General features: G+C 26.5%; 3 protein-coding genes across 5 annotated transcripts; 2 read left to right on the plus strand and 1 right to left on the minus strand.

Moving 5' to 3' along the window:
- Position 1: 1 nt before the first annotated feature.
- Positions 2-8,135, plus strand: IntS1 (integrator complex subunit 1). Of its 3 annotated transcripts, none has more exons than XM_086916054.1 (14): positions 2-91; positions 773-952; positions 1,049-1,530; positions 1,646-2,935; positions 3,014-3,189; positions 3,291-3,443; positions 3,513-4,190; positions 4,267-6,054; positions 6,128-6,442; positions 6,538-7,000; positions 7,078-7,202; positions 7,264-7,454; positions 7,534-7,806; positions 7,939-8,135. In XM_086916054.1, the coding sequence occupies exons 2-14, from the start codon at positions 787-789 to the stop codon at positions 8,052-8,054; spliced, it is 6,216 nt and encodes a 2,071-aa protein (XP_086772180.1). In that variant the 5' UTR covers positions 2-91; positions 773-786; the 3' UTR covers positions 8,055-8,135. The 3 variants fall into 3 exon arrangements, 2 of the variants coding, with proteins under 2 accessions (XP_086772180.1, XP_003691201.2); XR_015294732.1 differs by lacking the exon at positions 2-91 and adding an exon at positions 383-595 and having other exon boundaries at positions 7,274-7,454; XM_003691153.4 differs by lacking the exon at positions 2-91 and adding an exon at positions 383-595.
- Positions 8,048-10,841, minus strand: LOC105737428 (nuclear RNA export factor 2). The gene is made up of 2 exons (XM_031920648.2): positions 10,559-10,841; positions 8,048-9,896 (listed from the first exon to the last, which is right to left on the minus strand). Exon 2 carries the CDS (start codon positions 9,890-9,892, stop codon positions 8,285-8,287), a length of 1,608 nt encoding a protein of 535 aa, XP_031776508.1. The 5' UTR covers positions 9,893-9,896; positions 10,559-10,841; the 3' UTR covers positions 8,048-8,284.
- Positions 10,842-10,912: 71 nt separating this feature from the next.
- udt (protein undicht) lies at positions 10,913-13,806 on the plus strand. The gene is made up of 9 exons (XM_003691152.4): positions 10,913-11,108; positions 11,384-11,632; positions 11,716-11,873; positions 11,948-12,095; positions 12,209-12,635; positions 12,699-12,853; positions 12,937-13,176; positions 13,244-13,476; positions 13,543-13,806. Exons 1-9 carry the CDS (start codon positions 11,057-11,059, stop codon positions 13,726-13,728), a joined length of 1,848 nt encoding a protein of 615 aa, XP_003691200.1. The 5' UTR covers positions 10,913-11,056; the 3' UTR covers positions 13,729-13,806.
- The last annotated feature ends 125 nt before the right edge of the window (positions 13,807-13,931 follow it).

Here is a 13,931-nt window from a genome sequence, read left to right on the forward strand (position 1 = left end):
GATTGGTTCATATAAGCATGCAGTGCAATATACGCAAGAACGTGATAAGACTAAGAATATTTATATATAAATTTTATATGGCAAGATAATTGTATGTTCTGGAATTTACATTTATATATATATTTAATATATTATTTAATGCTTTTTGATGATTTTTTTAGAATAAAAGATATTAATAAAGATTTGTTGTAAAAGAATCATTATCTTTATAAATAAAAAAAGATTGATGAAAGGAAAAAAGTAAAAGGAACAAAAAATTATTTATTATATTGTTAATATTTGATATTACTTTTATTTTTTAATCTTTTAATTGTTATTCATTATTTCAAATTATTATTACTTTATTTAATTGATTATCCATTCGATTCTATCGAATCTTTAAGAAAATGATATCGATAGCGGTGTCTGCTACTGTTGTTAAATGATAACGTCTTATTTATAAAGCATTAATTTATTAACGTAAAATAATATTATTGCATCTATTTTCAATTGCAGTAGATTATTTTATAGATCTAATGTTACTTGTCATGTACAATATTAAATATATTTTCCAGAAGAGCAATTTCTGGAAATTCACTCTATAAATGTTGAATAGGTTAGGCCTCAATATAAGATATTTTTAAATATTTCATAATATTTTATCATACTTTTAAAAATTTTTGAAAAAGATTATAGATCTGAAATAAATACTATTTATTATATGTTTACTAATTTAAGAAATTATATGAGCAATAATTATTGATTATGCTTTTTATGTTTTTAAACTTAAAAGACAAAAATATCATAATGGATCGTGGCAAGGCAGGAATTGGTAGAGGTGCAAAAAATAAGATTGCTCAACATCCTTCTGATCTATTTGCACTTGGATCCAAAAGTTCACGTAATGAAAGTTCTGATGTTAAAAGGCCAGGTGTTATTCATTCTAAAGCAAGTAGTAGTTCTTCGACTTCTGGTAAATAAAATATTATTTCCTGGTTTAAAGATTTAAACAAAATTAAACAAATTATTTGGTAAAATTTATTTATATAATGTATAAAAAATTATGTAGGAAATGATAGAAAAAAGGAGACATCATCAGGGTCACTTCAATCTTTTCAATACATTCCACAAAAGAAACCTAAACTTGCAGCACATGTTTCTCATCAACGACCACCATTCTCAAGTGCTGAAGCTTGGGAATTAGTAGCCATAGATAGTGATCCAGCAGATTTTGTTCCTATGGTTTTGGAAGCTAATGATAATGATGAAGGTGACAAAGTTATAGGGATTATTTGCGGTGCCATAAAAACACTTAAAAATCAGAAATGGAAACCTGATACATTGGTTTATATGGGATTATTATATTTGGCAAAAATTCGTCCTTCTATGTTTTCAAATGATTGTATATTACATGCATTATCATCTTTATTAAAACGAGATCAAGGACATAATTATAAAACAAAAGGAAATCCATTGGTTCCTGTACTAGCAGCTAATTTATTAATGAAAGGATTTCATGATAAAAGAAATTGGCCAGAAATTTTTGTTAAGGTTATTTATGAATACACATGATTTATTTCAGTATATATATATAATATTGTAATATACATATTATATATGTATGTGTAATATTTAATTTACAACTAATTTTTCTTTTTTTTTTTAGCTGTACATTGAAGATGCTTTAGGTGAAAGAGTGTGGGTTGATCATGAAGAATGTAAAGGTTTTGTAGATAACATTTTAACAGGATTTAATACAAGGCATCCACCAAAAAGTATTCTACAACCAGAACTATCTGTCTTAACACCACGAGATTGTCATAGTCCATCTACAGTTGATGATGAAGATCCAGGATCTTCATCTGTACAGTTTTCTGGAGATAAAGAAAAAATAGAATTTCCTATTACTCCTAGATATGCTCATTGTATAGAAAATATAGAATTTATTGTTCTTGAAGCTGTAAAAGAACAATTGAATAGGCGGCAACCAGAGTCAATTACCAAGAATTTTTTAAAGTTACTTTCTTCAGCCTGTGGTTTTGTAGAAATTAGGAATATTGCTGTTCCAAGATTAGAAGTATGGTTACATAACCCAAAATTAATGAGACCTGCTCAGGAATTACTGAGCTATATTTGTTACAATTGTACTTCTCATACACAAAGAGATGTTGAAGTTATAAGTCAATTAGTAAAGATGAGATTAAAAACCAAAGCTGTAATTAATCTATATCTAAATGGTGTAAAGGAATTAATTGGCTTGCATCCTGAAAATTTATCTACTATTTTAAAACATACTATTTATAATGAATTATCTAATGCAAGAAATCAAAACAATATGCCAATGTTAGGGGTAATGTTTCAAACGTTACCCGAACAAGCGGCTAAATTACTTGCAGAAATATTTCAGGATTTATTAATGAACAGAGAAGATTACCTTAGACCTTTACGTGCATTGCTCAGAGAAATAGTACGTGTTTGTCGACACGATATTAATTTACTTACTTTTGCACGTACATTGATGTCCGAAAGACAGGATATAGCGCAACAATTGCTTAATTTTGAATTCAAAGAACGAGTCTTCATTTCAATTGCAGATTTATTGTGCTTATGTATGTTACTAGCTATCAGTCCACAAGTTAAAGAAGCTGTGGCATTGGCACAAAGAGGTGATAAAAAAGATATAGCTTTATTACATCAATTTCAGAATATGGTAGCGACAATACAATTCGAAGCTGTATTATGGCTACAGAATTCGGCGCCACAAATGTACGCCATTGGAAAAAATGAACTTCTTCATGCTTTACATAAAATTTTACTGCTTGAACCACCAGAGCAGTACTATAAATTAGATAATTGGCCACCCGAATCTGATAGAGTGTTTTATTTACGTCTAATTTCGGATGTTCCATTATTACAGAATACATTGCTAAGACTACTTCTAATTGGTTTTTCAAAAGTGCATATCTATAGAAATTATTTATTAATTTATATAACATATTTGTAACAATTTAAGATTTTAGATTTTATGTTTTAGGAAAATGGTATTACTCATTCAGAAACGTTAGATTTAGTAGATCAATTAATCAGACGAGCGGCAGCTAATTCAACTGAAAGTTTCCCAACATTACAAGCCGATAAATTAGATATAATTGAACTTATTTTTAATTTGTGCATTTATCAACCACCAGGAACTATAAATATACCATCAAAGTATTTACAAATTTTAATTATATTATAAATTTATCTATTTCATAGAATAAAATTCATATTTATTTGTTTCATTCATTATTTATTTGTTTCTTTTTATTTAGCTATGTACCACCTACTTTGGCAATATCAAATTTATATTGGAAAGGATGGATCATGTTATTAATATTAGCTGCTCATAATCCTTCTACTATTGGTGCTGTTGCATGGAAACGGTATCCTATTTTACGAACTCTGATGGAAATGTGTATCACGAAGTATGTTTAAATTTTTATAAAAAAAAATATTTATACATGTTTCTTCTGTCATATAAAATTTTTTTGTAGCCATTTTTCTTATCCGCCACCGACAATGGCATTACCGGAAATTATAGAACAAGAACGCTCTAAAGAATTACAAGTTGAAGCTATTGAGAAGCAAGAAATATTAGAATATGAATCTCATTTAGCTGCTGCATCAACAAGAATACAAATATCAGAACAAAATAGTTTATTATTATCACAATTAATGACTATGGAACCAACTGGTATTGCAAGGAGACCACCTCCAGCAGTATTAGAACAAATTCAATCATTAAATATGTCTCACAGATTGGGACATTTGCTTTGTCGATCTCGCAAACCAGATTTTTTATTAGATATAATACAAAGACAACAACAAAGTTCATCTCAGAGTATGCCATGGCTAGCAGATCTTGTACAAAATAGTGAAGGGTCTCTTAGTCAATTACCTGTACAATGTCTTTGTGAATTTTTATTATCTACTAGCGCTCAAGCTGTGGAGAAACAACCAAGACAACAACAATTATTAGTCCATCTTCAAATGTTATTAACTGATCCAGAACAAGATCGACAACATGCTTATGAAGTATTAGAATATTTCTTAAGAAGACTAAGCAGCCAACAAACTGGTAGTCGTCTTCAAGCAATTACAGGTTTAAAAATGGTACTTGGATCTATACCTACTGAAGAAGAATCTATAGATATAGATGGAGAGAATGAAAAGTAATTTAATAAATTTTTTAATTTTTTTCAATAACTTTTCTTCAAACTAAAAATTAATATAAACTTTTTTTTATAGAGAAATCTGGCTTCTTCGTAAATTACCATCTATACCTCATTTTTTATCAGTACGATCTTTAGTTTCTACTGCTCTTCGAGGTGCATGTCAAGTCGAAAATAATCCAGATCTTGTACATGCATATATATCTTATCTTGCTGCACATACTACAGAAGATGATTTGCCTGATTTAACTGATTTGGCTAATGAAATTTCTCAATTAGTGGTTGAACGAAGTACAATTATAGCAGCTATTTTACCGCAACCAGAAATTGATAGTCCACAAGCTAAACAAACTTTACATGCATTCATGGTAATTTTTTGTAATTATTTAGAAAAAGCTCGATCTCCACGAGCAGAAGAATATACGTGGTCTGAGAGTCAAGATCAAATATTAGTACAATGGAGTACAGGAGAAGAATGTACTATGCATATTCTAGTTGTTCATGCTATGATAATTTTATTAACATACGATTCTGATGATGATGTATTATTCGATGTTCTACTAGAAACTTGGTTTCCATTAAATACAGAACCACCAAAAGCATTCCTTGTTGATACAAGCGAAGAAGCTTTACTTATACCAGATTGGTTAAAATTAAGAATGATTAGGAGCAGTGTACCTCGTTTAATTGATGCAGCTCTCAAAGATTTAGAACCACAACAATTGGTTCTTTTTATTCAGAGTTTCGGTATTCCTGTACCTTCAATGACTAAATTATTGCATACATTAGATGCTGGTGTGCAAATCGATCCGAGTTCAGTTGGTGAAGCAGTACTCGATAAAACGTACATGGCACAGTTAGTTGAAGTACAACATAGGAGAGGAGCAACAGGTGGATTAGTTTTTGTACAAGTTTTGCAATTGATGGAACCACAATTACCTGATGAAAATGCGATAACTATTGGACAATTACAAGAGCCTTTACCTTTGAGTGCTATGGTTCAAAAACAATCTGTTATACAATCTTCTGTTAAAACGGATGTTCCGCATTTAATTAATAGATTATTCATTGAAAATATATCAATGAATCAAAAAATGGATGCATATCGTCGATTACATAAAACTTTAGCAAAAGACTTACAGAAATATGCCAAAGAGAGTGGAGCTGTTGTATTAGCAATACAACATATATGTAGTGTACTAAGTTCAATGCAGGTTAAACAATTTTTAGCTTCGCTTGTACATATGCCACAATATTCTTGTACTTTAATGCGAGTAATATTGTTGCCTTTAAAAAAATCATCGACTTCTAAACAAGTAATTGAATTAGCTCGTAATATGTGTTTAAACTTGATACAATTAATAGGTGATGTAAAAGCACCAGTTTTATCTATTTTACGAGACTTTGCAAATGTACAATTAACTAAAACACCAAAAAGTATAGAATTAACTATGTTAATGCAAAATCGAGATCCCGGATCTATTTTGGAAAGTACAGATCCGGTAAATTTAGAAGCAGTTGGACGTAAATTATTAGATATTTGTCTTAAACAACAAAAAACCGATGTTCTTGTTGAAGCAATGGCAAGATTATTAGTAAATGATAGTAATGAAGGTATTTTAAAACCACGAACTGGTTTACTAATTGATTGGCTAGCATCTGTTGAGCCAGAATTGATTGGAATATGTCCTACTCTTCAAATGAAACTTTTATTTGGAAAAACTAAAATAGAAATGAAAATTGATAATAATATTATGAGCTCACATTCATTCAGACCTTATTTATTAACTTTATTAACACATAGGGCGAGTTGGGCAACTTTATACAAATGTGTTGGACATTTGTTAGATAAATGTGATAATGGGTAATTAAAAAATAACTTAAAAAATAATTTCAAAAAATAATGATTTAAAGATAATAAAATATTATTTTTGTAGGTATGATCCAACAGCTGTTTTAGATTTTTTGTGGGCATTAACTTGTAATCCAAAACTTTGGCAAGGTAGAGACAAATTCACGCCAAAACATTATGTTCCAGAAAATATTTTACTATTACATGATGAACAATTATTAACACTTGTAGCATATATAGTTGCAGAAGCTGTTATCATATATAATTGTCAAAATAGAAATACCGCACTTGCACGAATGGATTCTCGCCTTGACTTATTATTACACTGTATTTCTACAGACGATCATTTAGTAGCTAGTGTTGTAAAATATTTAGCTGAGCGTATGATGAATGATGCAAAGTATGTTTATTTCAATATAACAAGAATTTTCTATGTATTTTTTCTTTGTAAGATCGTATTGAATATTTTTTTAAATACTCTGATTTTATTTTTAGCATTGATTCTGATATGGTCCATCAATTCTTGTTGCATATGTATATGAAGATACCAAAAGTAATATGTTATTTAGATACATTTCAAAGTAAAAAATTTGTTGGAGAAGCAAAAATCACAGAATGGACAGGCTCTGTATTAGATTGTATGAGTCATTCTTTGTTAACTGCTTTAGCAGCAACACCAAGACAAAAATCATGGAATTCTAGATCTCAAGATTTTGAATTATGTGCTCGAAAAATGGCTGCTGTACATCCTATTTTAGTATTACGACAACTTCCAATGTTAGCATCATCATTAATGGGAAGATGTTATTTGGATTTTAGTCAGTTTAGAACAGGTCATCATTTAAATCTTTTTGTACAAATAATGGGATTACTAGAATTATTACAACCACATTTATTTAGTGATGAACATCAAATTGCTTTGGAAGATACCTTAGAAAATTATTTTCAATGTTTTCAAGTATGTAAAGGAATATTTATATATTATTAATATATATCAAATTAAAATTCAAAATTATTGATCCATTTTATTTCTAGAATTATGGTCCAGTAAAAGATCTCATACCACTCTTAAATAGATTTATTACATTACTACAAGCATATATTTCTTATGATCCACAAAGGGCATTAAAATATTTACAAAAACATGCTCAAGTTCTTCAGTAAGTAATATCTTTAATCTTTTTTAATGTATTACAGATATTAACTTACACTTACATATAGTGAATTGCAGGTACATTATCCAAATTTAGTTACACTTAGAACACTTGTATCAGGCATTCCAGTGCCAAGAGAAGGAGAAGATATAGAAGAAGTTTTAATTACTGTACCTCCTACTCCACTTCCAATAGAACCCATTATTCCACAACATTGGTCATCACTATTAACAACATTATCTAAACTGCAAGGTGAAGGTATGATTCGAAAATTTGCTTTGATTTCAATTGAAATTTTATTGCGATATCAGAATATATAAATTTTAATATGTTTTAGATGTGTTTAGTGCTCTTCAAGAAATTGAACATTTATCATCTCGAAAACCTTCAGTTTTAGAAACTATAACGGATAATATAGCAGAATTACTTGTATCTCCACAAAGTAATATAAGATCTCTCGCTCATACATTATTAGCAAGAGCGTTAAAACATCGTCCTGCATCAAATGCAAATATCTTATCTGCATTTCAGAGGTGTTTGGATAGTTCCAGAGCTGATATTTTAATGTCAGCTCTAGAAAAGTTACCAGAAATTGTATTATGTATGCAAGGTATAATTTTTTTTTATTTTATTCTAATAATATATATATATAAAATAATAATATAATATAAATATATATATAATATAAATTTTTTGTAATAAATTTAATTTCATATTATATATAAATTATATTTTATTCCAGAACATGCTTTACCATTGATGCAGAAAGTATTTGAATTAGGAGTAAATTCAAATGTGAATACTATACCATATATAAATAAAACTATTGCCCTGTTAAATACACAGCAGGGTTGTTAATATCATAAAAATTGTAATTTTATATTTTGTATACAATGAAATCAAAAATTTTTTATAAAGAAACAATGAACAATCATTGCACTTATTGTATTTTCTTTAGGTAATAATACATTTTTTATAAGATAAAATTAATTTGATATTATACATAAATATACATTTATAATACAAGTACATTATAAATAATAACATGTACATAAATATTATACAACAGATTACAAAAGATGTGTATATTATAAAAAGGCTTCAGGTGGTACATTGTTAACTGTGTACATATTCATGAATGTAGCAATAGCAGTCCTAATATCCCAGTTGGCATCTTCAAGATACTGATGACAAAATTTCATATTCATTGTAGTCAATTCATGTAAAAATGTAAGCAGTTGTTCTTTCTCAGAAACACTAAACACTGTTGGAATAAACTTTGGAGCGCCTTTTAATTCAAATCTTATTTCACTGTTTCCTGATAGATTAGCTGGTGTTCCATCAAGATAACACTGATCATTAGTAATGCAATATTCATTATCTTCTTTCTTCATAATTATAAAAGTTCTGTTGAAAAACATTGGTGGACATTGATTGACATCTCGAAATGAGAACATTCCTTGCACAGAAATTGCAAGATGGATTTCTCCTTCATATAATAAATCCACATGAAATGATTTGAAATGATGTATTGTAGGTGGTTGATTTTTAAGTGCAGAAATAATTTTTTCTGGACCACGTAATAAAAATTCTTGACACTTAGCATAATCAACAAATTTTAATAAATTTCTATTTGTTACAAATGTTTTAGTTAACTGTTTATGAATATAATTTGAAACAGGTCCTAGAGTCATAGAATAAAGTGCATCTCTGTCATATAAACCATTTATCATTTGCCTATCATCTTGATCGTATAATGTGAAATAATGCTTCACAAATTGTTTGATTAAACATGTATTTGTACCATCTCTTAAATAATTACTTTGAATATTGGGAACAAATTTTTGTTCCATACCTATTACAATCCCATCCAATTTTTGTAAATGAGGAAAAATATTTTTTACTGCTTGGATATAATCATGACACTTATTATATTTTGTACATAATGGATTTCCATCCAACCAAAGTTCACTTATTTTAAATTCACTAAAGTAACGTAAGTACTCTACATCTGCAATTTGGTTGTGACGTAAATCTAATTTAGTTAAATGATAATTAAAAAATTTCTCAAAAAAGATAATGCTTGTAATTTGATTATATCTTAAACTCAATTCTCTAACAGGTAATCGTGAATCACGATTATTGCTTAAAATCCCCATTTTAGTACATCTTAAAACAAAATGTAATACTTTGGGCAAAGATATGGGACAATATATAGAGCTTAATGATTTTTCATTTTCAAAATCATCAAGATTCAATATCTTTTTTGTAGGTTCATATCTATAATAAAGTGCTTGTGCTATAATTCTATTAGGATTTAATTGTAAATTTTGAGAATCTGTATATCCTAATATAATATCAATATGTAATTCTTGTCCATTTGACAATGTTAGACATAAACCTTGTTTCACAAGATTTTCAATAGCATTACAACTACATTTTGTCAAGAAAGTGCTTTTGTTGGGACTTTCTTCTTTATACATAACAGGTAATATAATTTCTGGTTCACAAGCAATAATAATAGTTCGTAATACTTCTGTTGTTTTGAATTGTCCTATGCCAAACAAAATGAACTTGTGCCATAAATCTTGACGTGATGCTAAAGCTGATTCTTGAGCATTAAATGATGGTTTAATATGTGTCAGACGTAATGGTTCCCAACTTATAATATTTTCAGTCACTTCTACATTTGCCATTATTCTAATAATATATGTAAATAAAATTGATTTATAATAGAACTTTATAATTTCATAAAAAATATAATTAAAATTAATAAAATATGAAATCACTCTATAATACGATCGCTTAAATTTATAAGATTTATTTATAAAATATTTTTAGAATATTAAGAATTAATTATAATAAAAAAATCATAAATAAATAAATACTATTCATATGTATATTTGTTTAAATATATAATAAATTGATTAGATAAATTATTCTAAGTAAGAAAAATTGTTTTATGAAAAAACATCACTGATTTCAATGATATATTAATACTGAGAAGTTTATTTTACAATTATCAAACAAATTTTTTGCTTATAACGATTTTTTATATGAAACAATTTATCAAAATCATATATTTTTAAAGAATACGTTTAATATGAAAAAAATGATTAAAAAATTTAATTTTTGGAATTAGAAAATATTTCATTATTTAAAAAATCAACTTTAATTTAAATTTCATTCATATAAAACATTGTATTTTTTTATATTAATTTATTTTTTATTTTAATATGTAATTTACAGTTTATTATTAACATTAATTAATTTAAATACAAAAGAATTCTTAATTTTTAATTTTAATTTTAATTTTAATATAAGTAGATAAAATACATAGATAAAATACAGAATAGATCTACCTATGTTTTATGAAATTTTATGATTCATATGCTCTGAATTATCAATTGTGCAAGAAATCATTTAAATTATAGACCATAAAAGAAATATAGAATAAATCTAATATTTAATGAAATTTTGTGTTTCATGCTTTAAAATATTGATCATACAAAAAATTACAATATTTATATACCGACAGAATATCGACAGATAAGATACAGAATAGATATGTCATTTAAATTATCATTCTATTTTGAATCGATAATATGTGATATGAAAATAGTAACAAAAATTCAATTACACTATGATACGAAAATACATTGGATGATAAGGTCTATTTTATATTTAGTTGATGATATATTTATAAGAGAATAGTTAATTTAAGTTCAGATGGCAGCACATGACTCACAAATGGGTTGGGCATTAAGAATCATTTTTTCGTATATATATTGTGAATATTAATTGTACATAAAATAAATTTTTTTTTTTCTTGAAATTATTAAATATAATTTAATGACAGAATGACAAAGCAATTGTATTTATTTTTATTCGCTTTATATTTTATGTGGCAAGGTAAAATTGTATAATTTATAAAATTATATATATTTTATTTATATATATAATGACTTTTACTTTAAAAAATAAAAATATTATTTAAAATCTTTTTAACTATGAAGAAATATAGTATTAATAAAAACATATTTATTCAATATTTTTATAAAATTATCTTATAAATATTATTTATTAATATTATAATTTTTTATATATTTTATAATATACAAATAACAAATCAATATATGAACATAATTTCATATTCTTTTTATATGTCTTTTTGTATGTTTTTTTAGTTATATATTCCATCCAAGAATCAAGTCCTTGTCAAATTCCATTAATTATTAGAGGATCTTGGTTTTCATGGGAAAATGGAAGAAATACGTTAACAGAAATAAATGCAGAAACAATGACTAATCGTGGCAAATGTGTAAATATGTTGGAAGAATATCATGTTAATTATACATTTGTGTTTCAAAATGAAGCATGTTATCATTGTGTTAAATTAATTGTAAGAACAGTAAATGTATTGGAAAAACTTGAAGGTAAAATAATTATAATAAATTTAAAAAAATAAAAATATATATAATATATAAAAACTAATATTATTACTCTTATTTATATTTAGCATATTGTGTGAATTTGCCCAATGATATTGAGCCAACAGTGGAAAATGTATGTAGAGGATTACGTCCTGATCAACAATTAATAACATTATTTTCAGAAAATTATGTTCCTGTAAATTGTAGGTCATCTCTTGAAGGTGTTTGGCAATTTGCATATCAGGTATATATTTAATAGCTGAAATAACAAACATTATTATATATGAAGAAATTTATTTATTTTTTTTATTATTATAGAATCGATTCAGATTTACAGGAGAATGTAATCATCCAGATGCACAAATTAAATCATGTCAAACTGCAGGAACACAATTCCTAATAACTAATCAAAAATTTAATATAACATATAAACAATGTCCTGGTATGAAAAATACTTTTGATGGAGGTAATATTATTATTTTTTGATTATTTCATTTGATTAATTATTATTTTTATAAAATTATATTACTATTCTAATTACTATTCTATTTTGTTTTGTTTTTTTTTATTCTATTATAGTTGTAGAATATAGTTGTTTGGGAGATTGGTTTGTTGATAAAAATCATTTTTTTGCTGTTGCAAATACAAAAGAATCTAGAAAAGATGAAAAATATCGATGTTTTCTAAAAAATCGTGATGATGATTTGTTTATTGGAGTATCTATTACTGCAGAATGTAATACATTAAAAACAGTTGAAAAAAGTCCAGAACGTTTAAGAGTAACACCTGTTAAAGCAGAAGTAGTAGAGCCTGGATGTAGATTACCAGAAGATATGAGTGGACAATGGATAAATACTGCTAATATTGATGCAGATATATTTATTAATGAAACACATATAATTGAAACTTGGTATCCTGATGAAGGTCGTTACAGACGCACAATTTATGTTTGCCGCGAATCAAGAGATACCAGAGTAATGATGGCTAGATTAACCGTTGATGGATGGTATTGATATTATAATGTAGTTAATATATAATTTATCAATGATTAATTAATTTTTATTTTCAGCCAAAAAGATTATGTTTGCTTTGATTTTGTACCCCGGCATCATAATATTATTAGATATCGACGTGGGATAGCAGTTATCAAAGATGACTTTCATACTGTTTGTTCTTGGGTTCAATTTCCAAACAAAGAAGCTTGGAAATATGATTTATTTTTAGGTCAGCATTAAATTATTTTATTGCTAAAATTATGCTTATTAAAATTTTCTATCTATTTACAATGCTTTTATATATACATATAGCTAAAAATCCCGTACCTGTACGTTGTCCAGTTGCTGGCAAATATATGTTCACTCAAAAAGGAGATGTTTTATTTGAGACCAGAATTTTAGGGGGTGTTACATTATCTCCACGTCCAAATATATATTGCAAACAAAATATTTCAGATTTTTCTGTATGTGATACCGACCAAAAGGAAATTGCTATTGATGAAACTTATTGTTTATCAGTAGATCATTTAGGAAGACCTGTGGATATTTATAGTGAGTTCAATTATTATAGAAAAATGAAATAAAACAACATTTTATATTAATTACTAAATTCCTTAAGGTTTACCGGATTACAAAATGAAATGTATTGGATTTTGGAAAGAAAATTTAAAATCATATTTAATAACTTATGATGAATTAGATCCTTTCAGTAAATATCGTTGTTGGGTGTACCAAAGAGCTGATTTAAATAAAGTCCTTATGTCTCAAGCCATTGGGCCGTTTTGCGATCTTAAACAGGATGTTACAAGTAGTAATTATACTGAAGGTGCTGCAGTTGCATTAGAATTACAGGTAACATAAAATGTTTCTGTAAATTTATTTAATACAATTCTATAAATGATTTATGATTAAATTTAGGAATATGAAAGAGAACGTGATCAGTGTCCAATGTATTTTGATGATGGAAGTAATCCATGGATCATAACTGAAAATTATATAAAAATATTTCATTATGGTAGTGGAAGTATAAGGACTTCAGTTTCATATTTATTTTTATTTTTGATAATCAATATATTTTACATCTTTAATAGAAACATAATATAACATATTTTATTAGGATAAGTTTCATTTACAGATATTATTGATAATACTATAATTAATTAGATTTATAGTTTTAATTAATAATTTTTTATTCTCATATATTCCGTCCAATTTTTATGTACAAATAGTTTATTAAACTTGAATAATTATATATATAAATATTATATATATATATATATATATAAATATTAAATATATAATATATA

The sequence above is a fragment of the Apis florea genome, unplaced genomic scaffold (genome assembly GCF_048593485.1).
Source record: "Apis florea isolate Af1SG1 unplaced genomic scaffold, ASM4859348v1 contig_37_pilon, whole genome shotgun sequence".
Taxonomy (NCBI): domain Eukaryota; kingdom Metazoa; phylum Arthropoda; class Insecta; order Hymenoptera; family Apidae; genus Apis; species Apis florea.